The sequence below is a fragment of the Rhinatrema bivittatum genome, chromosome 11, assembly GCF_901001135.1.
Source record: "Rhinatrema bivittatum chromosome 11, aRhiBiv1.1, whole genome shotgun sequence".
NCBI classification, from domain to species: domain Eukaryota; kingdom Metazoa; phylum Chordata; class Amphibia; order Gymnophiona; family Rhinatrematidae; genus Rhinatrema; species Rhinatrema bivittatum.
Genome location: NC_042625.1, coordinates 83848290 through 83875975, shown reverse-complemented (window position 1 = coordinate 83875975; position 27686 = coordinate 83848290). Strand labels below are relative to the sequence as shown.

The window sequence follows — 27686 nt, the reverse complement described above, 5'->3', positions numbered from 1 at the left end:
ATTGTACCTGAAGACTGGAGGATAGCAAATGTAACCCCAATATTTAAAAAGGGCTCCAGGGGCGATCCAGGAAACTACAGACCGGTTAGCCTGACTTCAGTGCCAGGAAAAATAGTGGAAAGTGTTCTAAACTTCAAAATCACAGAACATATAGAAAAACATGGTTTAACGGAACAAAGTCAGCATGGCTTTACCCAGGGCAAGTCTTGCCTCACAAATCTGCTTCACTTTTTTGAAGGAGTTAATAAACATGTGGATAAAGGTGAACCGGTAGATATAGTATACTTGGATTTTCAGAAGGCGTTTGACAAAGTTCCTCATGAGAGGCTTCTAGGAAAAGTAAAAAGTCATGGGATAGGTGGCGATGTCCTTTCGTGGATTGCAAACTGGCTAAAAGACAGGAAACAGAGAGTAGGATTAAATGGGCAATTTTCTCAGTGGAAGGGAGTGGACAGTGGAGTGCCTCAGGGATCTGTATTGGGACCCTTACTGTTCAATATATTTATAAATGATCTGGAAAGAAATACGACGAGTGAGATAATCAAATTTGCAGATGACACAAAATTGTTCAGAGTAGTTAAATCACAAGCAGATTGTGATAAATTGCAGGAAGACCTTGTGAGACTGGAAAATTGGGCATCCAAATGGCAGATGAAATTTAATGTGGATAAGTGCAAGGTGATGCATATAGGGAAAAATAACCCATGCTATAATTACACAATGTTGGGTTCCATATTAGGTGCTACAACCCAAGAAAGAGATCTAGGTGTCATAGTGGATAACACATTGAAATTGTCGGTACAGTGTGCTGCGGCAGTCAAAAAAGCAAACAGAATGTTGGGAATTATTAGAAAAGGAATGATGAATAAAACGGAAAATGTCATAATGCCTCTGTATCGCTCCATGGTGAGACCGCACCTTGAATACTGTGTACAATTCTGGTCGCCGCATCTCAAAAAAGATATAATTGCGATGGAGAAGGTACAGAGAAGGGCTACCAAAATGATAAGGGGAATGGAACAACTCCCCTATGAGGAAAGACTAAAGAGGTTAAGACTTTTCAGCTTGGAGAAGAGACGACTGAGGGGGGATATGATAGAGGTGTTTAAAATCATGAGCGGTCTAGAACGGGTAGATGTGAATCGGTTATTTACTCTTTCGGATAGTAGAAAGACTAGGGGACACTCCATGAAGTTAGCATGGGGCACATTTAAAATTAATCGGAGAAAGTTCTTTTTTACTCAACGCACAATTAAACTCTGGAATTTGTTGCCAGAGAATGTGGTTCGTGCAGTTAGTATAGCTGTGTTTAAAAAAGGATTGGATAAGTTCTTGGAGGAGAAGTCCATTACCTGCTATTAAGTTCACTTAGAGAATAGCCACTGCCATGAGCAATGGTTACATGGAATAGACTTAGTTTTTGGGTACTTGCCAGGTTCTTATGGCCTGGATTGGCCACTGTTGGAAACAGGATGCTGGGCTTGATGGACCCTTGGTCTGACCCAGTATGGCATTTTCTTATGTTCTTATAATTCTCAACATGGTTTGCTTTTTGGGCCACCATCGCACACTGAGATGAGTATTTCAATGCATTGTCCATGACGACGCCGAGATCCCTTTCCTGGGTGGTGATACCTAGAACAGCATCTAACATCACGTAACTATAGTTTGGATTGCCTTTCCCGACGTGCATCACTTTGCACACGTCAATATTCAATATCCTCTACCATTTGGATGCCCAGTCTCTCCCAAGCCACTCTTGCAGTTTTTCACAATCTGCTTATGATTTAATAACTCTGAATAAATTTGTGCCTCACTCATTCATCACTCCCCCTTTTCCGAATCATTTACAGACATATCAAAAAGCACCAGTCCCAAAACAGATCCCTGGGGATCTCCATTACGTACCTTCTTCCTTTAAGAGAAATGACCGTTCATTTCTACTCTCCGTTTTCTCTCTTTTAACCAGTTTACAATCCACAATAGACACTGCCTCCTTTCTCATGACTTTTTAAACTTTCTCAGGAGTCTTTCAGGAGAGATTTTCAAACATACTCCGAAAATCAAAATACACCAAATCTACCTGCTCACCATTATCCACGTTTATTATCTCCTTAAGAAAAAAAAAAAGTAGCAGATTGGCAAGACCAGACTTCCCGTTGGTAAATCCATGCTGGCCGAGCCACATTAAACCTTGCCTTTCTACATCTTCTGTAATCTTGTTCTCTACAATAGTTTCCATGATTTTTTCTGGCATTGACATCAGGCTCACCCGGGATATAGTTTCCCGAGGTTACCCCAGAGCTCTTCTTAAAGATTGGCGTAGCATCGGTCACCCTCCAATAGTCCCAAATTGTTTTCAGCAAATAAGCAAAATCTCCCTATCCTTCCCTCCACCCCATCCCCAGGACCCCTCCCCCCCCCTTTTGATGTGGTTGCTGTAAAGGCCAATTTGTCCATCACGGTTCTACTCAAAAAAGGAACAAAATGTACCCTACAATAAGCTAATTAATATCCAACCTGTTTGGAACAGGAGACCCTATCTTTCAGAATTCGCTTTTTTTTTTTTTTGCATCACGTGCACTTGGAGCAAGGTAAGTAATGTAATTAGCTAATGATCCAAGCCAGGGTTTGAGATTTGGAACCAATCCCTGGGTGCATTCTATGCAGGATTTCCTTCTGAAGTCACGATGACGAGCTTTTCGTTTCCTGTCTACGCTCGGCACCACAAGAGCTGGGAAAACTGGAACAGTCCCCCCCCCCCCCACCCCCCCTCAGACCCATCAACTCTGCAACCCCAAAGTGTACAAACGCAGGGGCAGGGAGCACAGGGGAAGAAATGCGTAGCCTTGTCTCCCCCATCCCCCCCCTTGTCCTCTGCTCCTGCTTTCATCCTATTCATAGCTCCCTTTATATATTTTTTTCACTGACAGCTTTTTGAATCCACCCTGACATCTGCCCGATGCTATAAAAACACGCTAGGGATACCTGTCTAAAGTGAGATTTGCTTCCAGTACATTCCCTGGGTGGGCGAGAAGAAGAGGAAATCTTTTGAATGACTCTGGCAGCTTCCCAGCGAGACATTTCTGCTGCTAATTTATGAAGGTTTCCACCACTCTTTTGTTAAAAAGTGTTTTTAAGTCTGAGGAAGGGACCTTGGTAGTTCGGGAAACTTGCATCTTAACAGTCTCTTACCTCGTAAAGGTAACGTCTCTACCAAACTATCCTGCTGATTTCCTATTATCACATTTGATTTTTTATCACATTTGATTTTTTGGGGGGCGAACAGGACATCCCTTCTACTTTCTGTAATCAAAAAAATATATATATATTGGTAAGCAGAAGGCTTTCAAGGAAAGATAACCAATAATTTGTAAATCACCATTACAATTACATTGAGCTGTTATATCTCGGGACTCGGAGTGGCCTACAATCTGAACGTGATGCATCTTTGGAGAAGACGCCCGGGGCTACCGAGTGCCAGGAATGTGGCTCTTTCAAAGCAGGGATGTTTTAGAAGGATTCAGAACTGAACAGGGCCTTGAGATCCATTCAAACGATAAAAGGCCCAAGCGCCATGACCTTGGCTTTCAGGTTTTGCGATGGAGTCGCCAGTGAGCTGTGACGGATTTACTTTTCAGACTCATGCACCACAGCCTTGCTGGAATGCAGGGGGATTTCACCGAGCCCATGCAGACCCCTGTAATCAGCGAATTTAAAATGCATGGGCTGCATCTCCTTGAAGTGATGCAAAATAACACCACCACCGTGGTTGTTGGCGGGACAAGATCCTGATTTGCCGAGCCTTCCCAGATGCCCCTACTTACTACTTCACTGCAGACTGTCCTCTGTCTACGGTCATCTCCCTGCCTCCCATAAGCAGACTTTGGCAAGGGGTAGGGAGGTCATATCGGTGAGTGAAGGAGGAGTTCAAGCTCTCTCTCCCACTTGCACCCCACCCACTCAGATTGGCATGGATCAGAAGGGGAATAAGCTCTCCCCTCCCCCCACACAATTTCTCATACATAAATGCACTCCTACACTCAATCTCCACACCCCCCCCCCCCCATCCCCGGAGCTGACTCCAGCAATTTCCCCCTTCCTCCCTCCCAACACTAGCACTACCCCCCCCATGCCCTAAACCTTCCACCTTGCTGAAGCGAGGTGAGCAGCTTCCTCCTCCTTCCAGCCTGCATAGGCCAACAAGAGCTTCCATGCAGGCAGACAAAAACAGACCCTCCCTCTTTGCCTTCTGACTGGTGAGGCTGGCACGACTGCAGCTCCTTGAAGACTGAGGCGGCACTACCCCCCCTAAAGCAGCCATGGCCGACTCCTTGGTGTGATCTATCATCCTCTTGAGTAGGCTCTGCAGTTGTCACAATGGGCAGATCGGGTAGGCCAGGGGATCCTTATCTGCTAACCGCGTGTGTTACATTAACTTGTGGCTTCGCATGTGGCAGCTCAGTAATGTTTTCTGTTAGATTCAGGCTGAGGGGGGTTGCTTATTTTGTGCTGTAAAAATAAAAAAAAAAAAGTGCTAATTTTGCAGATCTCCATTTCTGGGAGCAAATTATAATCAGAAACAGCATGTTGGTTTAGTTACTGACATCTAGCATGTTACTCCTCCTCCTCCATCGGTTATTTACACTTTCAAATAATAGAAGGACTAGGGGGCATTCCATGAAGTTAGCAAGTAGCACATTTAAGACTAATCAGAGAAAATTATTTTTCACTCAATGCACAATTAAGCTCTGGAATTTGTTACCAGAGGATGTGGTTAGTGCAGTTAGTGAAGATGGGTTTAAAAAAGGTTTAGATAAGTTCTTGGAGCAGAAGTCCAATAACTGCTATTAATCAATTTTACTTAGGGAATAGCCACTGCTATTAATTGCATCAGTAGCATGGGATCTTCTTAGTGTTTGGGTAGCTGCCAGGTTCTTGTGGCCTGGTTTGGCCTCTGTTGGAAACAGGATGCTGGGCTTGATGGACCCTTGGTCTGATCCAGCATGGCAATTTCTTATGTTCTGATATTCTTATGTTCCCTTTACTGCACCCCTCTCCCTGCCCCAGAACACGCATGTAAGAATAACTGCAGGGGGCGCTAACCCACAGGAGGATCAGCCTCACCTGCTAGTAAGTTAGGAACCCAGAAACCAGTAGCTTCTGGATGGCAGAGGGACGCCGTTTGTAAGGTACGGTAGATATTTGAACAGCGCAGGAAGAAGGGACGCTGCGCTCGTGGAAGCCTTAAGCACTGCACACACTTTTAACCCACGCTAAGGGACTCGCTCACCAGCCACGTCATGCGGGCCCCTAATGTCCCACTGAACTGAAGTGAAGTAAGGGTTATTAGCGAGACAGGAAATGAAAAACTGGCAACAGCTTTGACAAAAAAAAAGATGTAGATTCCACCTAAATAAGGAACAGCTGGAATTTGTGGGATCAAGCCAGTTTGGGGGGGGGGGGGGGGGGGGGGGGGGGGGGGAGAAGGCGGCTAGAATTGGACCCACTTACAAGCCAGAAGGTATGAGCAGGAAGGACAAGGCTTTGCAATCAGAATACCAATAAAAGCCAGCGCATCGTAAATGTAAACTTCAGCATTACCAGTAATGATCTGTGCAACTTCAATTGCTCAGGAAGAAATAAAAAAAAGCCAATTGAAAGGCCATCAGAATGAGTGAAATGTAATGAGAAGCCATCAAGGGCTGAAGGGAGAGCCACGGCTGGAATACGTGGACCAGCAAGCATGCGGGCGGTAAGCAGCTCAGACGCTCCAGCGATGCCAGGCAGGCGCACACAGGGAGCCTATCTCCAGCACCCCCAAAATAAATCTAAGTGCAATGAGACATTTTATTTTTTTTATACTTAGACTGATACTCTTGGCTCCAGCCAATAACAAAGTTAACCGCGTTGCTTCGAAAGCTCCCCAACACGGATCTCTATTTTGAGATCACGGGCGGGGGGGGGGGGGGGGGGGTGTTTCTGTCAGTGTAGGTCACCGTTTAATTGCTACGATCACCTGTTTGCAAACTCACAGACCAACTCGGGACTTCTCCTTCCTCCTGTAGTATATATTCCCCCCCCCCCCCCAGCACGACTGGTATCCCAAGAGGTTGCCCCGCTTGCCCGCCTTTTCCCCTGGCCGTGCCTAGCATCCCCAAAAGCCCTGCCTACGCCCCTCTCAAGGGACACCCTGTGTGCCCTCCCCCCCACCCCCACCCTACAGCTCTGGAAGCAACTTTCAGGTTTTGAAAGCAATAAACAGGCTGTGCTCTCCGGGACAAAGTTCGTGGCGACGTTTTATGCAGAGACTTTTGCGCCTGTGTCTTTTATGCCGGGAGAAACGAACCTGCGTAAGACTGTCCTCGATCAAAAAAAGAAATAAAATAAAATTCCCAATTTTATTTCAAAACTTGTTCATTTTTTAAAGTCATGCACTGCCACCCACTTTATTTTAAAGGACTTCATACAATTTTTGGTAGGTAACGTAATTGCCTTCAAAAGCAGCTTAACTGAAGCAGAGGTCTCCATTTACAACACTGACCATGGTCTGAAGCCTGCTGCAATATAAATCCATGATTAAGCTGAACCCAGAGGGAACCCTGGCTATCTAGCTACTGCAGGGGCTTCCCAGACCTGTCCTGGGGACCCCACAGCCGGACGGGCTTTTCAGGGATTTCCATCACGAATATGCACGAGATGAATCTGCTTATGCTAGAAGCTCAGTGTGGGAAGTGCTGAGCCAGTGCATTATGTAAGGCACATACAGGGCATATTCCCTCCAGCAGGAATCCTGCTTCCTCCCACCGCTGCCACCACGTCTCCAGCAGGAGCGATGTGCACGAGCACGTTCTATCCCTCGAAGGCCACCCAAACGGGGTCCGTCTTTCATGCTAAACAAATATACAAATGAGCCAGCATTTGCATGTGCAAGCTCATCAACGTCTATTATGGGTATTCTTGGGGGAGGGAAGAGATTTTTTTGGGGTCTTCAGGGATCACTGCTGGACATTTCTACAGTGGCAAACGAATTTTCTATTCTGTTCTACGCCACCCTGCTAAAGAGATAGCGCTGATGGGAGGCTTCATTCTCATCGAGCAAGGATGCAGTAGTGGCCAGAAAATCAATCTGATGAAAGAAAGGGTTTGGTTTTTTTTTTTAACAATCAAATCTTTGAGATAATTGCCTTGGTTAGCGAAGGACTTCCATCCTCCTCAGCAGAAGCCTGCCGCTCGCTGCGTCCCATGCCCTCGTAGGTTAGCAGGCACATTTCATGACTCTCTCATTCATAAAAGCTCCTGTTCTTTGTTATTATTTTTATGGTTCAGCAAAATTGTTATTCCCTGGCTGAGTGCATCCTTTCAAGGGGAAAAAAAAAAAAGCTCATTTAGAAAACAAACCGAGAGCACCAGCGGGATAATAGGATGAAATGAAAGGCTGAAAGATTGGGGTTTTGGCAATAAAAAGAACAAAACAAAACAAAATGAGCTCCCCCTACCCCCTGATTTTCTCAGGAGCAAAAACAACAATCTCAGATACAATGAGTTTATGTGAAGCCCGTCACCTAAATTGAGACCGGCGAGCGAGGGTAGGGGCTTCCCAAATCTGTGCTGGTGACCCCAGTCAAGGTTTTCAAGGCACCCACAACGCATGTGCAAGAGATAAGTTTGCAGATACTTGGAGACCCCCTCCATGCAAATTTATCTCCTGCATATTCATTGTGGGTACTCTGGAAACCTGACTGGCTGGGGGTTCAACAGGACAGGCTTGGCAGGCTCTGCTCTAGGGTGAAGCCCGATCCAGATCAAAATGTGAGGGTTTGTTTGGGTCCTGATAACATGCAGTAACTGATATTAAGAAAGATTTTTCCCAGCACAGGCTGGACCATGGCTGGATTTGAATTTTGTTAACAGATCAAGGTCCAGCATAATTAGGATCCCTCATTTGGTACTAGAGGGGCCCCTAGCGATTCTGGTTTCACAGTGAATATGCATGAGATAGTTGTGCATAGAATGGAAGCAGTGCATGCAAACCTATCTCATGAATATTCACAGCGGATATCCTGAAAAGCAGACTGGCTAGGAGGTCCTCTAGGACTGGCGTGAGGGCTGCTGTTCGTTCTAAGATGCCTGGATTCCGGTCCTTTCCCGATTACATTTAGGTGCCGTCAAGGCTATCTTTGGCCTTCTGTCTCAAGTTCTTTGAAAGATTACGCCTGGTTTCTATCATAGCTGGGGTTGTTATTTTTCCAATAAATTCCTCAAGTGCTATCTTTTTTTGCTCTATTGGAACTGGATATCAGAATCTACTTTCTGCTTCCCTTCAGACCAATTCAATTTTTTTTTTATGTCAATTAAGGTTTAGAATTTGAAAGTCTTCTTAAACATGACAAGTAACCCAGACGGAATGCTTTATTTCTATATGGTAAACCTCTACCCGGGGAAGTGCCCAGGGAGGATCCTTGGCAGACAGACTACTGACGGAGGCAGCAAATCCTTTCTGGTATTGACTGTACGCCTAAACACAAACTTTGATTGTCCCCTGCAATCAAGTTTTACCAGTGAAGGATTTCATTTTGAACACCACGCACAGTGGTTGGGTGGATTTTTCCTACTGTGCTTGCAGAGGACTGCCAGAAAAAAAAAAAAACACAAACAACCCACTCCCAAGGGTCTTGAAAGACTTGTCCGTTCCCTCCTGTGCAGGAAGAACCCGGGAGCAGGGGTGCTCCAATGGCCCAGGACCATTTCATGGAGATTTCTTCTTCAGCTCTGCCTGGAGAACCTAAACCAGGGTGGCTCAGATTTTGCAATCCTAACGACTGAGGAGTTTGAGGATATCATATGACCCTGTTGTAATTTGCTAAGGGACTCATTTTCAAAAGACCTGTAATGAAGCTTTTCTTAATTTGAAAATGGCAGATTCTAGGTACGTCAAAAGGAAAGAATGTACTTAAAAACCACAGGCAGCTAGCTTAAAGCTGCTCCAGTTAAGATACTCTAGGCCCCCACCACATACGCCCCAAAAGGACAGGAAACAGACTGACATTTTTGGCAAAGAAAGCTAACAAAGAGTTCATAAGTTACATATAATATGCCTCTCCTCGCAATAACGTTTTACGATCACATAATCCATTTCCATACCTGAAGGATTTCTGTAGGTGCCAAGGTTGCAGTGGTAGCTTCTATTGTGCTCTTCTCTAAGAAAGGGGTAATGTCCAAGGTCCTGGAAGTGGCAGGTCTCGGAAGGCTTTTAGGTTGGCTTGTGCTGATGGAGAAGTGCCTAGCTGTGGTGGCTTCCATGACCACAGCAGCTTCCGTCACGGTGCCCGTGGTCCCTTCCAGAGTAGAGCTCCTTCTCGATGCCGCAATGGTGACAGGAGGGAAGAGTCTCCTGAAACCCGTCGGTCTGGCCGTTTTTATTGGGAGGGTTTCAGGAGCAGTGGCAGCGGTGATAGTCGCACTGGTGGTCACCTTCCTGCTTGCAACCACTGGTGCCTCCGTTACTCTGTCCGTGTACAAGGAGTTGGTTAAACGCTCCGTGGTGGCCTCCTCCAATGGGATGGTTTCAAAGGGAGTTGCCACTGGCTGGATAGACGTGACGGGCAGCATGACTGGGGTGGCCGTTAACGTTACCGAAACGTCTGTCGTGAGCCTCACTGTCGTATCAACCCCAGATTCTTGTTCAAAATCTGAAATGAGCCGAAACATACCAAAAAAAAAATACTCCACCAAGACATTTGAGCACAAGGCAGCACTTCCTCCTTCTCCAATGGCCTATTTCTAATTCATGCGGGGAGTGGAGGGAGCATGGCTTCTAGGTTTGCTGTGATCCCAATTCTTCATACCATACCACCAGCACAGCACCCACCCAAGGAAAGACAGAAGAAAAGCTGGAATGGTGTGCGGCCATTAATGGAGACCGGATGAAGGAAGAGGAGGCTGGAGAGAAGGACAGATGGAAGGCAGATAGGACAAGACGTCAAAAGTAAAAAAAAAGAAGAAACTATGATGAGAAAAGCAAAGATGAGATGCTAAGCTAGTGTGAGAAGAGAGCTAGAGAATACAGGAGACAAAAAATGAAAAAGAAGAAGAGAAAATAAAGAGGAAAATAATCATGACCAACATAATAAGTCACTGGTAACACCAAGGTTAGAAAATACAATTTGGGCATTTCCCAAAGGGGAGGGCTCTTTCGGGATTGTATCCCCCTGATCTGATAACAGTGGAGGTATAAAAAAATAAAATAAAATAAGGACCCCGATCCTAAAAATTAGTCTGAGGGTCACAATCCCAATAAAGGCTGCTCCCCAGCTAGGACTATTCTGAACATCAACTTTAACCTTGCAGTCCAAAATTCAGCCTGTGAAATGCTATATATTTGCAAAGTTATTTAAATTTAAACATGGTGAGGTGAGGTGGAGCCTCTGCCTCCGTTATTCAGCCCTGACCTCACATCCCAGGGATAGGTAAACCCTGGAGTTCCCACATACGGGGGGGTCTAGATGGCACGCTTTTCTGCGACTGCACGGCACTTTGGAACACCTTTTTTGACAAAAGGGTGTCCCGCTGCATAAAACACATTACTCCTCGTCTCACACTTACATCCAGACCCAGATCCAAATCCAGAGTACACGTCGTCGCTTTCGTCGTCTTCGAACAGATCATCTCCTCCTGAGCTTTCCAAGTCCACCGGACTCTCGTCTTCAAACTGACTGCGCCAGCGCTGGCCCTGAAACACAAAAGACAAAAGGCATGAACCGAGCTTCTGAGCCACGGACCGCAGGCAGACGAGCGCGTCTGTTTTTATTTATTTCCTCTTTCACTTCAGCACTACCTACACTACATTTCATTCTGTGCTTACTCAAGGCCTTCCTGAATCAGAACAGATTTCTGTGTGCTCTCCCGTGTAAATGAGTGCCCATTTACCAAAGGAGCACACAAGGCATGGATACCACTAAAAGGGGCAGATCCGGCCCGGTTTTAAATGACAGGCCATGAGATGCATTCATACATTCCAATTCGCCATGAATGCGAAAACACCAGCAGAAAAGCCTTCACACCTCATCCCCCACACCTCTGAACTTGATGAGCTGCAGACAAGGGGGATTCTGCAGTTCTTCAGAGCAATGACATCACTCATTTCAAGCTGACATGCCCTGGACTGCATTATTCAGGGCAAGCTCACTAAAGTCCACACATGTGAAGGATGTAGGAGATTGGGGGGGGGGGGGGGGGGGGGGGGCTGATGCCCTAAAACGATGGCCTGGCCATCTGTCATGGTGCATGTGTTCCAATGAGGTGGACTTCACAAGACCACAGGTTTTGAAAAGACCAGTGCATTCTTTTGGTTCCTGTTGCTATCTCTTTTTTTTTTTTTTTAAAGCATGAGGTGTCCACAAAGGTGTGCGAGCTTAGCTCGTAAATATAAAAGCAACGTCTGGGGGAGGCCATATGCTAGGGCTGCTTTATAATTTCACTGATGAGAGCCAGATGGGACTTTGTTGTAGAGCTCTGCGCTTCCTTAAATCAGAACCGGGCGTGGAAGAAACTGATTCAGGGATGAGGACACTCCTGAAATTCTAATGCTATAATGCACTGGGCAAACAGGGCATCTTTCTTCCCTGGGAGCCAATCCTGGGGCTTTTCAGATTCTTCTCCCCCCCTCCCCCCGAAACCTCAGCCAAATGTTTGTAAAGGAAAAAGAAAATGAAAGCAAAATTTAATTTTAGGTTTGCAAATATCCATGGACTATAGGCATATAAACAAATCCCTGCTTGTGCACGGGGTTCATTCAGAATTAGATCATGAATGGGTCCTGTGGTCAACGAGGATTATAGAAATGTATAAAAAAAAAAAAAAGGGTAGTAAGTGTTGCCTGCCTGTCGGGCTGTCCCAGATATGGGAGAGTGATGCAGCGAGACCTCCAACTGCCAGACATCTGGACGAAGTTTTAGCCCAACTAAATTAGGGCAAAGATTTATGCATCATGTTAGCCAAGTGGCTGCCAAGTTTGGGCAGGTTTCTGGAGTCCGGTGAAGAAAGCTACTGCTTTCCCCTGGGATTCAGAAACAAGATCTTTGGGATCTGCCCGGTATCAGCCACTGTCGGAGACAGGCTGCTGGGCTCAGACAGACAGACACTTGGTCTGGCTCTTAAACGTTCTCTAGCTCTGCGCGCGCCGTACCGGCAGACTGACTGCAGGGGAACATTCACTGCACGCCACATGGGCCACGTGGGTCAGCACGCCAGAACAAACCCATGCTACCTCTGCATCTCCTCATTCAACAGCATAGCAATCGGCCAATGTATCCGCAAACCTAACTGACTGCTTGGGTAAAGTATTTGCCACCCCAAAGATGACCCATCAGGCACTGCTTCTTTTTCCAGTCTTACCTGGGATCAGTTCAGACATGCTGATCCAATCCTGGTTATACCCCCATTGGACCTATAGGCCCAAGTTTTGCTACCTATCCATGGGTGCAATGGATGACCCTGGGTCAGGTGGCGACCTTTGGTCCTTCTTCTCCGGCTCTCGTCAGGAAGCTATCGCACTCCAGGCTCACACCTTATTGGCTGAGGTTGATCGTGCGGTGGAGCTCAGAGCTGACAACCCAGGTTCAAGTTCTCGTATCCACCCCCTTAGTGCATGAACTCAACCTTTCTATATCCAGGGAGGGACCCTCCTGAAAACTTTTACGGAATGTGTGTACAGTGAAGGAGATATGAAAAAAATAAGCAGCATGAAAAAAAAAAAAATGTACTCCTTCCCATCCGCTTTCAACAAGGAGCTATCATATACAGCTTCGTTCGGCCATTTCAGGGCTTTTGTGCCAGGAGATGCCTCCTGCTGGTGAGGGAGTGTGGAACTCCCCCAACTGGCTTAGCGGGCAGCTGGTGGATCCTTAAACACAGAACCTGCAAAAGTGAGGGGAGATCAACTGGGGTCTGTGGCACGGCACCAGGAATGAGGCTGGGCAGACTGGACGGGCCTTATGATCCCTTACCTGCCATCACTTTCTGTGTGTCTGTGTTACACACTAGCAAAATACCTCACACCTCAGACACATGCAGAACACGGACAGACCCCCGCTAAATGCAGAATAAGTAGGCCATACACTAGCAACAGAAAATGCGCAGAGAAACCCTGAAATGGAAACCTCTCAAAGAAACCAGACCCCTGCGCGCACTGCAGCCGTGGAGAAACAGGAACAGCAGTGCGTTTCCTCCTGTACTGTGCAAAATACAGAGACATCAGCCATGCACATTTCCCAAAGCTGAGGCAGAAAACAAAAGATTTCCCACATGGGAATCTACTTAAGTGTTTGGGTACATGCCAGGTCCTCGTAGCCTGGATTGGCCACTGTTGGAAGCAGGATGCTGGGCTTGATGGACCCTTGGTCTGACCCAGCATGGCAATTTCTTATGTTCTAAAAGAATGAGCAGGAAAGTATCTGTATAATCCCTGGGAAGGCAGCAGAAAACTATACTCTCACTAGGCCAGAAACATAATCTGATTAGAGACAATATTAAGCATCACCCGAACCTGAGAATTCTGTTCTGAATTTTCAAAATTTGCTCCCAAAGGGGTGAAACCTCACCCCCCATAAAGAATCGCACATAGCCCGGCTAAGTGCAGGTAAAACCTTTCTAATTTTCAAAGGGAAGCTGCACTCTGTGGGCAGATTTCTGCTGGAAACAATGGAGACTGGATTTTTCAGCCTATCAACATAGGTTGTTTTTTTGCAACCCTCTACCCTACAATACAACCCCCTCGGGGGACGCCTCCCCTCAGTCTGGCTACAATTACGCAGGCTACGGAGTCTGGCATGTGCTTTTAGCCAGCTTGATGGAGGGCACATTTTCAGATAGTCTATTTACCCGGGCAAACAGCTCTGAAAATGATCCTTTTCATTCATTCGGGCAGCGCTTGTATAACTCGCCATGCCGATGAAGTTTCTTGAATCCAAAAGGAAAGAATTAGCTAACTCTTGGACAGGCAGGAAGCCCTAAATCACAGAGAAGAGAGAGATTTCCATTCAAAGGTTCTCTCGTTCCCATGGGCTCCCTGCGGGCCGTGCTTTAGACCCTCTGTGAGCCCTGCTAAACTGAAAATGCAACTGCAGAAGTTGCTTCCTGCTGCCCGATCCTTCCTGTGCGACTCAGAAGAAAGCCAAGCAAAAGTCAATGGACCCTGGCCACTATGGAATAAACCCTCACTAAAGCGCCGAGTGCCACCAACAGTGCAGCCTCCCCAACCCCCCCCCCCCCCCCCCCCTACCTCCATGGAGATGTTCTGTGATTTAAAAAAAAAAAATCTTAAACGCACAAACAGAAAACAGAAACCCCAGGCACAAAAAGCGTGCACGAATCATAACGTGCACTGTTTGGGAAGACTTGGGAGCAGGTCAAGAAGCAAGAGAGCCTGTGGACTCTCACTGCGCTTCTGCTGATTGCAACAATGTCATTTTATAGCCACCCCCTGGAAGCTTCTACTTTTCATACAATTCTTTTTTCCGTTGTTGTTGTCAATGGGATTACAGTGGCTGGAACTTTTTCAGCTGGACAGAGGAAGCAGGGGAATGCCTTTTTAAACATGGGAGAACCTCACAGCAGGGGTAGTTTTGCAGCGCACAACACAGTCTGTAATTGCTCGTGGAGACATCCAAGTGCACATTTTGAGCCTCTGAAAGCCTCTCTCACCAGCTATCTTAAAAAAAAAAAAAAAGATGCACTGTGTCTTTTTTCAAACTCATAAGAACCTAAGCCTTACCATACTGGGTCCATGAAGCCCAGCATCCTGTTTCCAACAGTGGCCAAGCCTGGATCCCAAAGGATCGACAGATTCCAAGCTGCTTATCCCAAGAATAAGCAGTGGCTTTCTGCAACTCTACCTTAACAATGGTTAATGGACTTTTCCAGAACATAAATTTAAGTAATACACAAAATTACAAAAATGTATGTAATTCACAAAATGTCAATAAAAATCATTTACATTCTAAAAACATCGCTAGATACATCATTTAACCCACAATAATCATATCAAAACATTCACACTACCTCACTCAAAATCACATTCACCATTCCATATCGCACTCATAACAATAAAAACAATAGGTTTACAAGAATATACAATATCAATGTATGAAGAACAGATTTTCCTCCATAGTATGTAAGTTCCGCAGTGTCTATAAATGCACTCATGTGATTTCTTCTCTCTCAAACCCGTAGTTTTCTACAAAGCCCAACAAAGAATTCTTTGTTTCGCCCTAGAAACAGAGGGCTTCCTCAGGGGGGGGAATTTTCAAAAAGTAAATGTACTAATGAGATTTTAATTCAAGAAAAGCCATCAATCTTCTCCCAGATACAGCTCAGTGGGTATTACTTGCTTACAGCTGAGTGAAGAAATAGTCGTTATATCCATAAAATTGTAATCGTTGGTAGTGAAGACTCTTAATGTCAACGGTTCACTCTACATTGACTTACACATAATGCAAATACAAAAGTAGCCTTGCACGTTCCACCTGCTATATCTGTGGGTGAAATAAGTGGAGGGACAGCTATGCACGTAGATTTGAAAATTCAGTTATAGGTGTGAGCTTCCCCGACCCACACATGCCTCTGAGAACCCCTCTCGTTACTACCAGGGTTGGTGTAAGGGTATTAGGAGCCCTAAATGAACTGGTCTCTTCTCCTAACTCATTCACACGAGACGCTGCTCGTGGCCGGTGTGCGCTTCTCTGGGCCGCGGGCAGGATGGGCGCTGCTCACAGCCTGCTGAGAATCTACTCCTCTCTGCTGCGAGCGGGATAGGCTCCGCTCATGGTCCCACAAGGCTGGTGCCCCCTAATGTTGGTGCCATAGGCGACCGCCTAGTTCGCTAAGAATTAAATCTAAAATAGTTCCCTCTCTCATTTGTTCCTGAAGCAATTGCTCCATGAAGCAGTTGTTGATTTCATCCTGGAATTTTATGTCTCTAGCATGTCATGACGTTTCACTTACCCAGTCAATATTGGGGTAATTGAAATCTCAAAAAACCAAAGTGCAGAACATAGAACTTTTAGTCCTGATCACAAGTCAATTCCAATCAGTTCATGAAGAAATAAATTCAAATAAATTTTTTATTGCGGCAACTCCACTGCATCAGTTCAATAAAGCACACATTTTACAAAGTGCCCCAACACGGAGCCGTGTTTCGCCCAAAGGCTGCATCGGGGGGACCAACAGGAATTCAGTCAAATCTGCAATGTTAGAATAGTTTAAAAATCAGGACAACAAAGAATGGACTAATACCGATGTAAAGTTTAAACAGTGAAATGAAACATACCTTGGTGCAGTATTCAAAGAGTAACAGGGAGTGCATTTACCCTTAGCACAACCAGGCATTTTAAAGGCAGAATTTAGGCGCCAAAAAACAGGTGATGAAATCACCTATTCTCGCGGGAGCCGATCATCGGTTCCCAGGATTAATGCGCGCCGATTGTGGAGACTGACAGACAGACCAATATAAAAATATGTATAATTATGAAAATAGGTGCCACTCAATTTCCCGATTTAATCCTTTTGGGAAAACGGTGTCCAACGTGAAAATCCACTTTTGTTCTTGACGTCCCAAAAATTCTAAATAATTACCACCCCGAGTCGGTTTCGAGACCACTTCGATCACGGTAAACCACAGGTCAGAAATAGTGTGCGAGGAACTTAACCAGTGTGCTACCAGGGGTTCTTGTTCTCGGGATGTGTGCTTTATTGAACTGATGCAGTGGAGTTGCCGCAATAAAAAATTTATTTGAATTTATTTCTTCATGAACTGATTGGAATTGACTTGTGATCAGGACTAAAAGTTCTATGTTCTGCACTTTGGTTTTTTGATTATTCTGTAGTGCAGCTTTTGCTTTGTTTGTTTGGTAATTGAAATCTCCCATACCAATCTGCCTAATTGGTTAGTTTCCCTGATCTCTCTTAGCATTTCATCATCTATCTGATCATTTTGGCCAGGTGGACGGTAGTATACTCCTATCATTATACTCTTCCCCAACACACATGGGATTTCTACCCATAAAGATTCTACTGAGCATTTAGTCTCTTGTATGATCTTTACCCTGTTGAAGTCTATACCCTTGTGGACATAAAGTGCTACACCCCCACCAAGTTGATCCTCCCTATCGTTGAGGTGTAACTTGTACCCTGATATAGCACTGTCCCATTGGTTATCCTCCTTCCACCAGGTCTCTGAGATGCCAAGTATGTCTATCTCATCATTCACTGCTTTACATTCTAATTCTTCCATCTTTTATTTTTATTTATTTATTTATTTAAGGTTTTTATATACCGGCAATCATGAAAACATATCTTGCTGGTTTACATAAAACAGGAGTGCAGTAGATACATCAAACTGGAACAGGTGTGCCTTAAATGAAGACAAGAATAACTGGGCAGACTGGATGGACCAGGTGGTCTTTTATTTTTTACATCATGTACTAGTATGATGGCAACAATCTTTAGTACATACTGTCAACGGAGACATCTTTGTGATTTCAAGACTGCCTCCTATACTCGTAATGCACATCCAAACTCTGGATGAAAAACAGCTCAGTTGGTTTAAAGGCAAATCTCCCAATGTTAAACAGGTCGTCCCTGTAATGGTTCGAAGGAGATGCATTCTTATCATGTTTTAAGATTTGTCTTGTAAGCATTTTCAGAGAAAGAATCACATAGCAAGCTGAGCAAAGGGGCTCAAGGAATATTTTCCTGTTTCTGGTCGGGACAAAGGACAAAAGTATTTTCTGTTTTTCTAATGCTGCTTTACATCTGAGATACTCCTACACATCTCAAACACTGAGAGCCAAGAGACATCCAACCAGCAGACAGCTGACACTGGATTGATAAGAAGGGCTGCACCATCAATAAACCAAAACATCCAGGTGGCTTTTGGTATTCTTACACCCTGCTGGCAAGGTCGTATCTACTCTTATAAAGTCATCCTCCCATCAGTGTTTGCATCTGCTTTGTGCTCCTTAGGTACCCCACTAGATCTGTCCTCTCAGACTGTATCCTAATGGGGATGTTCCTTTTTGCCCATCACTATACATCAAATGCACCATACTATAGACAGATATATAGATTAGCATAAGGGACCATCAAAAATGATGGCCGGGAGGGGTCACGTCCCAAGAACTTGTCCCCCTCTCCCTGTCCATGGGAAAACTCTGTTTCACAGCTGCAGATAGAAGGCGCCTGTGCTTTTCACAGACGGGAAAAATGCCTGCACTGTTAACCTGCATGTGTGCTTTCACCCCACAGAGGCCCAGCCGATGGTTTTACACACGCACAGTCATTGCTCACCCACAGGAAAAACGCAAACACATTTGCTGTCTTTCTGTATCCAGTGATTAATGCATTTTAATTGCATTTCATGTTTCATTAAGGTTCTTAAAAGCCAATCTTTGGTGGGATACCAAGAGTAGACCTTCAGAAAACAAAATTAACCATTAAATCTCCTGAAAAGTCAGCACAAAGATGCTTTTGGTGCGTGAGTGACAGCAAATTAAATGTAGCAAGATTATATCACACCGTATCCTGTCTAGTATACCGCACGTAGATTGTGATCTAATCTGCAGATCATGACAAGTTGACAGGGGAAATGTAGACATGCACAGTTACTAACAAGAAACTAATCATGAAACAAGGAAAGCTGCTTTAGTGTGCACACGCACTACCAAAAAGAGCAGGGCAACAGGATTTTCAAACCAAGAGGGAGGTGAAAAGCAGATCTCCTCCAACACCCTCAGTTGTCCAAGCTGTGCAAAGTCCTGTCAGTCCCTCATCCCCATTTCTAATGAACAGACCAGTGTCTACGAGCTGAGATTACAAGACCGAACATTTCTATTTTAAACCATTGCTTTTAAGACCAAGTGTATCTGTGATTTTAGCCATTCTTTATTTTTTTCCCCACTATCCCCCACCATTAGCTATACTGCTCTTACCCCCACCCCTCCCATTCCTCTTGGCAGTTAGTAAGGGATATCACTGGGCTGTCTGTCTGGATTTGTGGTCTGTGTGTCTGTTTCACACTCTGTCATTCTGGGTGTGGGGATGTCTGTCTTTTCTGAGCCAATGTGTGTATGTGTGAGCTTACTCCTTCCAACAACTTGAAGAGAAACAACACGGGGGTCTTTGAGCCACTGGTTGGCAGTGTGGCTGCCTGCTGGATACCCGTCACATATGTGTGCGTGCTCGTGTACGTATATATATATATATATATATATATATATATATATATATAAATAGTGTAACCCACCTTGGGTGGCCCCAACCAATTGCAAGAACAGAAGGGGATACCATGGCTCAAAACCTTTGCTCACCCCTGCTCCAAGTTGCTAGCATTTTCAGCCCTGGAGAACTCTAATGTTGCTGGATCTCCAGCCAAAGAAACAGTCAACTTCCTTAAAAATCTCCCACCTACCTCCCTCTGAAAGCCTTTGGAAGGCAGACAGGAACTCAAAGATTAAGAGAAACGTGTAGCTGTCCTGCACGGTCCAGTTCTTCACATGTATGCATGCCAAGTGTAATGAATAACACGACTGTTACTAATTTGGAATTATTGAAATTCTTTAACTGGTTTGCAATTTTCCAGAACAGTCAAGTTAACAAGACTCCTCATCGTTATCAAATGCAGTATAGTATGATGGAGTCTGATTGTATTAAATAGTACATATGAAGTGGTTTGGACCAGTATGAGAGGTGATCTGCGACACTTTAACATCTCTTATTTATTTCCTTTATTTATTTATTTTTTACCCATTCTTCCAAATAGCTCAACATGAATTGCCAAGGGTGCAAGTGACCTGCTGGGAAGTGGCTTAAATGTTTTAAAATACTTTTTGAACTGTGCTTGGCAGGTGATGCTCAGACTCCAACCCTTCTGCAGCAAACATATAAATAACCAAATAAAGATACAGTAAAAAGACAAGCAGAGAATTACAAAATGTGCAATAGTACTTGTCCTTCCTTGCAACATTGCTGTCGCCATGGCACCATCATCCAGCATGGCATACTACAAGTCACTGTGTGTTGCAGCCGGAAAGGAACGGCTCCCCTACGAGGAAAGGCTAAAGAGGTTAGGGCTGTTCAGCTTGGAGAAGAGAAGGCTGAGGAGGGATATGATAGAGGTCTATAAAATCATGAGACGACTAGAATGGGTAAATGTGAATTGGTTATTTACTCTTTCAGGTAATACAAATACTACAGGGTATTCCATAAAGTTAGTAAGTAGCACATTTAAAACAAACTGGAGAAAATTCTTTTTCACTCAACACACAATTAAGCTCTGGAATGCATTGCCAGAGGATGTGGTTAAGGCAGTTAGCATAGCTTGGTTTAAAAATGGTTTGAATACGAAGAAGTGCATTAACTGCTATTAATAAACAGGGAATAGCCACTGCTTGTTGTCAGCCTTAGTAACGTGGGATCTGTTTAATGTTTGGGTACTTGCCAGATACTTGAGACTTGGATTGGCTGCTATTGGAGACAGGATACTGGGCTTGATACTTGGTCTGACCCAGTATGGCATATCTTATTTTCTTAATGCCATAGCAGGAATGATAAATGTCTAAACCAAAAGATTGATAAACTACTTTTTCTAGGACTCATGCTAGAAATTTCAGACCAAGCATTTTAAAAGACCAGACATCAATATGACTAAATCTTAAACGACTTATAACATTTATCTACTCAACTGGAAGAGGCCAAAAATAATTTATCTACTTTATGTTATTTGAGGAGTCAATGGCTCTGCCCAAAATGACAAATGAAGGAAGGATTGTACAAAGAAATCTCTATTTAAATAATTCACAACCCTAAACAAAATATCCGTCCATTATCAGGGTATAGCTGGTTAGGCGGGGCTTTAATGAATGCTGATTGAATGTGCAATCAGAGAAAGATTGAGAGAAAAAACTTGTACACTTTCAGGAGCTGGTCAGCTTTCCCAATGAAATTTCTCCAGCCCCCATCCAGTTTATGATTTCATCCAGCTGGCATTTGCCCGATGAGTAAGGGTCAACAACGTCTGCATCCAAGAATCCAGTGTCACCTCAGAGGGTAAACTAGTGATATTAAGAAAACCAGACCACGCAGCCGTGCAGAAGATACACACAAGCAACAGCTCCTTCTCACAAAGCAGCACCGAGGATAAGGACGCTTTAATTATTTTACTCAAATCGTAAAAATTAGCCAGCTTCTTCCCTGGAAATGATAGCAGATGGAGTGAGTCGGTCGACTCCAGCCGCACCACATCTTGCTAAAATTGGAGAAAGAACAATTAGCAAGTCATCTCTCGATAAAGACACTGCAGGTTTAAATCTTGTTAACAGAATTTTCTCTCTCTTGCTAATGTATGCTGACAGATTTTTTCATTAAAATCACTTTCACATGCCTTCATTGTATCAGCTTTATTCAGACCCCATCAAACTTCTTTTTAATTAGGCAAAATGAATGAACGCATGATCTCATGAAATGCAAACAAGAGAGTTTGTTTTATTAAATAATTAAAAGAAAAGACAAAACTATTTACGCAGCCCACCTCCTATCTGACCTTCTGTCATCGGATTCTGGTGCAGCCCCACTCTGTTGACGCTGTATACAGCAATGTTGCCTGCAAGAGACAGGCCAGCAGGGGACTGAAACTGGATTCTTCTTTTGATCACTGATCAGGTAAGGCTTGGTAGGAGCAGGGGCGGTCTGGCACTATGTTGACCTAAGCAGGCTGATCCCAGTCCTGCTTTTACCCGTTCATCTATGGTCTGGCAGCCCTGGATTCCTCATTGCAGGAGTGATGTGCTCGGCCCATGGGAGGTAGGAAAGATGACAGCTACTGTTATGCTGAAGGAATGATATATATCCATCGCTACGCATTCTAACGTTTGTCGTCTTTAGCAGTACAAAATACAAGACTACAACTCGTAGAATGCTTAGGGATGAGTATTAAAAACCCTACAAAAACGGATTAGCTCAAAGGCGCCACAGATGGTATAAAATTAGTTGCCAGGGCTTTGCACAAGACATGGGTAATCCATGGGCTGCTGCAAAAAACTCAGTACAGGGCGAATTTTAAAAGCCCTACGGGCGGCAAAGCCGGGAGATACGCGCATGACTGGGACGCGCGCAGATTTAAAGAGGCCCGCGGCCACGCGTGTATCTCCTGGTGTGCGCATCAGAAAGTATTTCACAAAAAGGGGTGGCTCCAGGGCAGGGCGTGGGCAGGCCGGGACAGCGCCATTAGGTCCGAGTCGCGCACAAGCGCACGCCGGGATCCAACCACCGCCTGAGCTGCTGCTGCTATGGACTGCGGGTAACTGGCAAAACAAAAAAAAAAAACTCTAAGGTAGTCAGCGGGGTTTTAGGGGTCGGGGCAGTAGGGTAAAAGGGAGGCAGGGGGTTTAGGAAGTCCTCTCTTTTACTGGGGCAAACTGGGAGGGAACAGGGAAATAGGCCCAAACGTGTCGTCGTGTGCATCTACTAAAATCCCTCCCCACTTACGTGCACGAGACGGCATTCGCTCGCACATGCGCACATCGATATAAAATCGTGCATGCGGGTAGCCGATTTTATAATACGGGCGCATAAACGCTCGCATGTTATAAAATCGGCACGTCCATTGGCGTGCGCTGGCATACATGTGCACGTTTGCGCCTGCGCGCGACTCTTAAAATCTACCTCCATGGCTCCACCGACTGCGGGCATCTTTAGAGAGCTGGAGCAGGACACCAAGGCAGACCTTACGGCCCTGGAACATTTACCCTCGATGACCACCATTCGACCAGAGACACAGTTCTTTGGGAAATCATCTCCCCCCCCCCCCAAAAAAAATGTCTGCGATCAGGCCAAACAACAATCAGATGGCCAACCTGTCCTTAAAATCACGGATTCCACTTAGACTGAGAAAAAGCAGGTCTAGAGCCTTCAAGAAGGTGCGGTGCCAGATATGGGAAAGTCCTGCCCCCCCATCTGCAAAAAACATTCATGGCTACTCGGACATTTGGTGCCAACTAAGCTGACTGACACCAGCTGAAAATGGGACTGTAAAATGTGATCCTGCACGTCAGGGATTAAATAACTGAGAAGTTACATTCTCTCTCAGCCATGACACTCAGTGGTAAAGGAACCATGAGGTAGGCTTTCTGTAAAAATATAATAATATGAACTGAACAATATTCTTTCACATCAACAACGTAGGCAGAAACAGAGCGTATTACGCAGCATCCTCTCCTGTCTGTACACTGTAAATTACATTTAATACTTGTCAGCTAGTCTAATTACATTGCGATCTCCGTCGAAGCGACTGTCCAGCCGCGAAAGGAGGAATAAAAATCTTAAATTAAATCCTGTCTGAAGTGCTTGGCCCTCCACATTGAAATCCTAGCACTAATAACTTCCCAGGTACACAAGGGTGGCCATCAAACGGAGCTAGACATTAGCAATCCTTCAAGTCTGTAAAGAGTTGGGGGTAGGAAGAAAACGCCTATATTAGTAATATAATTTGTAATTAAATAGTATGTCTAATTAATATTTCTCCATAAGCTATATTTCCTTAAAACACAAAAGATCTTTTCATGTTTCTGCTGCACCAAAACGTTTACTCAGCAGAACAGGGTGGAGCATCAGCTCACCACAGAAACGGTGCAGGGCCCAGGGTTTTCAGGGCACCAAAGGATATATGTAAAGATGGAACTTTAGAAGGCCCCTTTCAAGCCAGGGTAGGCACGGTGGCTGGAACTAAAGAACGAGACACTATGTGAGTGAGGGGGCTCATTTAGTGTGGACACAAGGAACTGGAAACAGGGACTCTGGGATCACTGCTGGCTTGAGGGGAGCTTGTATCAGATTTTTGACAAACAAAATAGTGTTTGTACCACAATCACAGATTCCACGACAGGCTCAGTGGCAACCTGGGAAGGATGGTATGTGGAGGGGAATGGAAAGCCCCACGACTGTAGTTAGTCTGTGTGTTCCCAAACTGAGGCCTAGTTTCAGCTGACGGCAAGCTCTCATGCTCCACTGACTAACCAGGGCTGGGGGCAGCTACTAAGGAGACATTCTCGGCCTTGGAGAGATGGTTGAATGGAGTAAGCTGCTCTTCTAGAGAGACCTAATGGCACTATCACTAGAGCAATACTAGTCATGGTGCAACAGAGCGCTTCAACTCTGCTGTCTCCATCAGAGAAGTCTGCTGTGCTCCTTGGCTTTTACACTGGAGAAGTTGAGTAGGAGAAAACGGGAAAAGCCTCTGCGAGGCAGCCCCCAAAACAGGAGCAAGACTGACTGGACTCAACCGGTACATGAGCACATCCCCAATCAGAGACAGATGAAAAGGCGCAAGAGTAAAGGCAGTGCACGATGGTTTCCAGATGTGAGCTAGGAGGCAGTAAGAAAAGCCTGGCAGGAAATAGTAAGGAATATCTGAAATGGCAAAGAATTGCCGAGGAAGTGGAAATGATGCCAAAAATAAATCAATAGAACCACGAGCCCTGCTACAGACTTTACTCAGCAGTGGACCTTAACGTGGTAAATGTTTAGATTGCCACTGGAGGATAGGTTTTTATATTCTTTTCCTGCATAAAAATAGTGGTGTTTCCAGCTGAAGAATCCCCCTTCCATACTTGGTGACCTCTGCTGAGTGCTAAGCAGCTGGAATTAGGGAAGCTAATTCAACTCTAGAAAAGGTGCAGGCCCGGCACACCACCGGGTGTGCAAACCATGCAATTGCACAGGGCAGCACACCCAGTGGGGCGGCATCAGGAGCAGGGAGAGGCCTTTATTGCTGCTGGTGGACCCGATTCCACCAGCGGCAGAAGCAGGAGGCCACAGCAGAGGAAGCCCGTCTGGCAGCTCCTCCTCCGGTGCTGGCCCCGCGGTATTGAACACTCGTGGTGCTAGAACTTCCTGTATTCTCACGAGATGAGAATACAAGAAGTGCTAGCACCGCGAGTGTTGAATTACCGAGGGGCCAGCACCGGAGGCGGAGCTGCAGAACGGCTTTCCTCTGCAAAGAAGTAACAGGTTGGCAGTAGCAGAGGAGGAGGAATGACCCATGGACCCTGACTACCTGATCTGTATGTGTGTGTGAATGGGAGCCTTCCTGGGATGAGCAGGTGTGTGTGTGTGTGTGTGTGTGTGTGTGTGTGTGTGTGTGTGTGTGTGTGCGCGCGTGTGAGAGAGAATGGAAGCCTGCATAGGATTTGGGTGAATGTGAATAGGAGCCTGCCTGAGGTGTGGGTGTGTGTGTTTGTAAATGGGAGCTTGTCTGGGGGGTGGGTGAGCGAGAGGGAGAGGGTGAAAATGGGGGCTGCAGGTGGATTCCAACCTGCCGGCAGTTGAAATGACGATGAGGGCCTGATGCTGCTGGTAGATCCCAACCAAAGAAAAGCTGGAAACGCCTGCGGGTTTGTCCGAGAGGATATGTGTGGATGAGCTTGTGCATGTGCGTGTATAAGAAAGAGAGAACATTTGTGCATCCCACTCCTCCAGAACAATCCCAGGGTGACTGGAAATCAAAAGTTCCTGGGTATGGAGAACGTGAATTTTTAAAATTCTTTTTAGTTTTATTTTTCAGGTGTTATTTGCCAAGTCTGCTGTTTTGAAATATTTTATTGGTGTTTGGGACATTTAAAACAACTTTATATGATTTTTTAATTATTTGATCTTTTATTCAGCTTTTTTAAAAATATGTTTTAGTATTATGATTATGTATTTATTTTATTTCTTGATTTTATTGTTTGATGTTTGAGGAATGGTGATGGCTCTGTTTTTTCATTGTTGCACTGCATAGAGAGTCTGGCTTCTTGCGGTTTCCAGTTCAGTTTGTCTGCACATTTATATTTCTACTTTACGGTTGCTCTATTCTGTACTTGGTGAGGGTCTGTTTATGTTCTGCATGTGGGACTGAGGTGAGGCTTTCTCCTAATAGGAAGTGTATTAGAGTTTTAGGGCTTTTGGAGGGTCAGGCCCACACCCCACACACATCACAATAGGCCTAATACCTTATGGGTTCCAAGTGTCTTTTCTGCAGGGATTTCTGGTCGGCATCACAGCCGTGCATGTAAATGTAATGTAATGTAAGGGATGTTTTTTCATGTAAAATATAAATGCATAACTCTGTGTGTGTGGAATGGGCAGGGGTGGGGGCGCGTTGTGTAAGGTATAAGGTTCGCCTGGGACATCCCTAATACCCTTGCACTAGTCATTGGTATGGGGGAGAGGAGGGGGGGGGTCAGTTTTTAAAGCTTGTATCACTGAAGGGAGTTGGGTGTTTTTTTTGGTGGGCCTGGGACAGAGAATGAATGACGGGGGGGGGGGGAGGGCAGAACAGTAATCGCTCGCACAAGGCTGCAAAAACCTAGCACCAGCTCTGCAAAGGAGCTGCACATGCAACATCAACTGAAGCTTTAGGCCCACAGCACAATCCAGTTCTACCATACAGATTTACAAGCTGATCTTCCTGGGAGCAGCGCCACGGCAACAGCAGTTGGGAAGACTTTGCTCAACATGGTGCCAACACATGCAGACATTTCTGAGTGATGACATTAACTCTGTTATCTATAAATTGCAACAATAAATTTAAACAGCCAAACAACCTGAGCACGTTCTATTTCTTCTGTAGCAACAGAATGGTAATCACTGGCTGATGGCATCTGAGCCTACAGAGACCCCCACTGTAAATCCTCCCACGGAGAACTGCACGTAGCACGCAGACAGTGGTGCTATCCACACCGAGCACGCGTGGGCCTGGCACCACACTTCAGCTGCACCCGGCGCTGCAGGAAACCTTCCAAAGAGGCTTAAGAGCTAAAAGCTTACAACAGATTAGGAAAGGGTTTAGCGCGGAAAACTGGCTGTCCTTGGAGGCATGAGAGAACCTTTCGGGCCAGACACTCATGCAGAGAGACCAGCGCAGGCTCAGAGGAACGTGTTCCGAGAGCCGTTCCTCCATTCGTTCAGGTCAAAAATTCCCCGAGGCCAGGTCGCCTGGAGCCTAAGGAAAGATGAATCTGCAAGGTCTAAGAAGCCTCATACAACCAACGTAGAGCACTCTCCATCGGCTGAATTTTAAATGCATTTCAGTTTCAAACATTTTATCTTTATTACAATTTCTTAATCGCCTCAAGGGTAAGACTGGGCAATTTACAGGATGACGTCCACCGTAAAACATTCATTACATAAAACGAATAAAATATAAATAATTAAAACAAAAAGTAAACAAAAGTAGACCGAAATCACTTAAAACTAACACAAAAAGAAACAAAATTTATTTGAAAAACACATTGGCAACGAGCTTTCAAGGACAAAAATTAGTGTAGATGTGTTTAAAAAAGGATTGGATAAGTTCTTGGAGGAGAAGTCCATTACCTGCTATTAATTAAACTGACTTAGAAAATAGCCACTGCTATTACTAGCAACGGTAACATGGAATAGACTTAGTTTTTGGGTACTTGCCAGGTTCTTATGGCCTGGATTGGCCACTGTTGGAAACAGGATGCTGGGCTTGATGGACCCTTGGTCTGACCCAGTATGGCAGGTTCTTATGTTCTAAAGTTCTTACTTCAAAAGCTCCCATCCCAATAAATCTGTTGGTCCATAGGATACTACCAGCCTGTACCTCATTTGTTACTACAGACTAGCACAACCAC

General features: G+C 45.1%; 1 protein-coding gene across 2 annotated transcripts in view; it reads right to left on the bottom strand.

Annotated features, from left to right (window-relative positions):
* SDC3 (syndecan 3) overlaps positions 1–27686 on the bottom strand; it is a 205060-nt gene that overhangs the window by 31592 nt on the left and 145782 nt on the right. For both annotated transcript variants that reach the window (XM_029619749.1, XM_029619748.1), the window contains 2 exons: positions 10606–10732; positions 9145–9692 (listed from right to left, as the gene is read on the bottom strand). In XM_029619749.1, coding sequence (XP_029475609.1) covers positions 9145–9692; positions 10606–10732 — 675 coding nt within the window. The remainder of the gene's footprint in view (positions 1–9144; positions 9693–10605; positions 10733–27686) is intronic.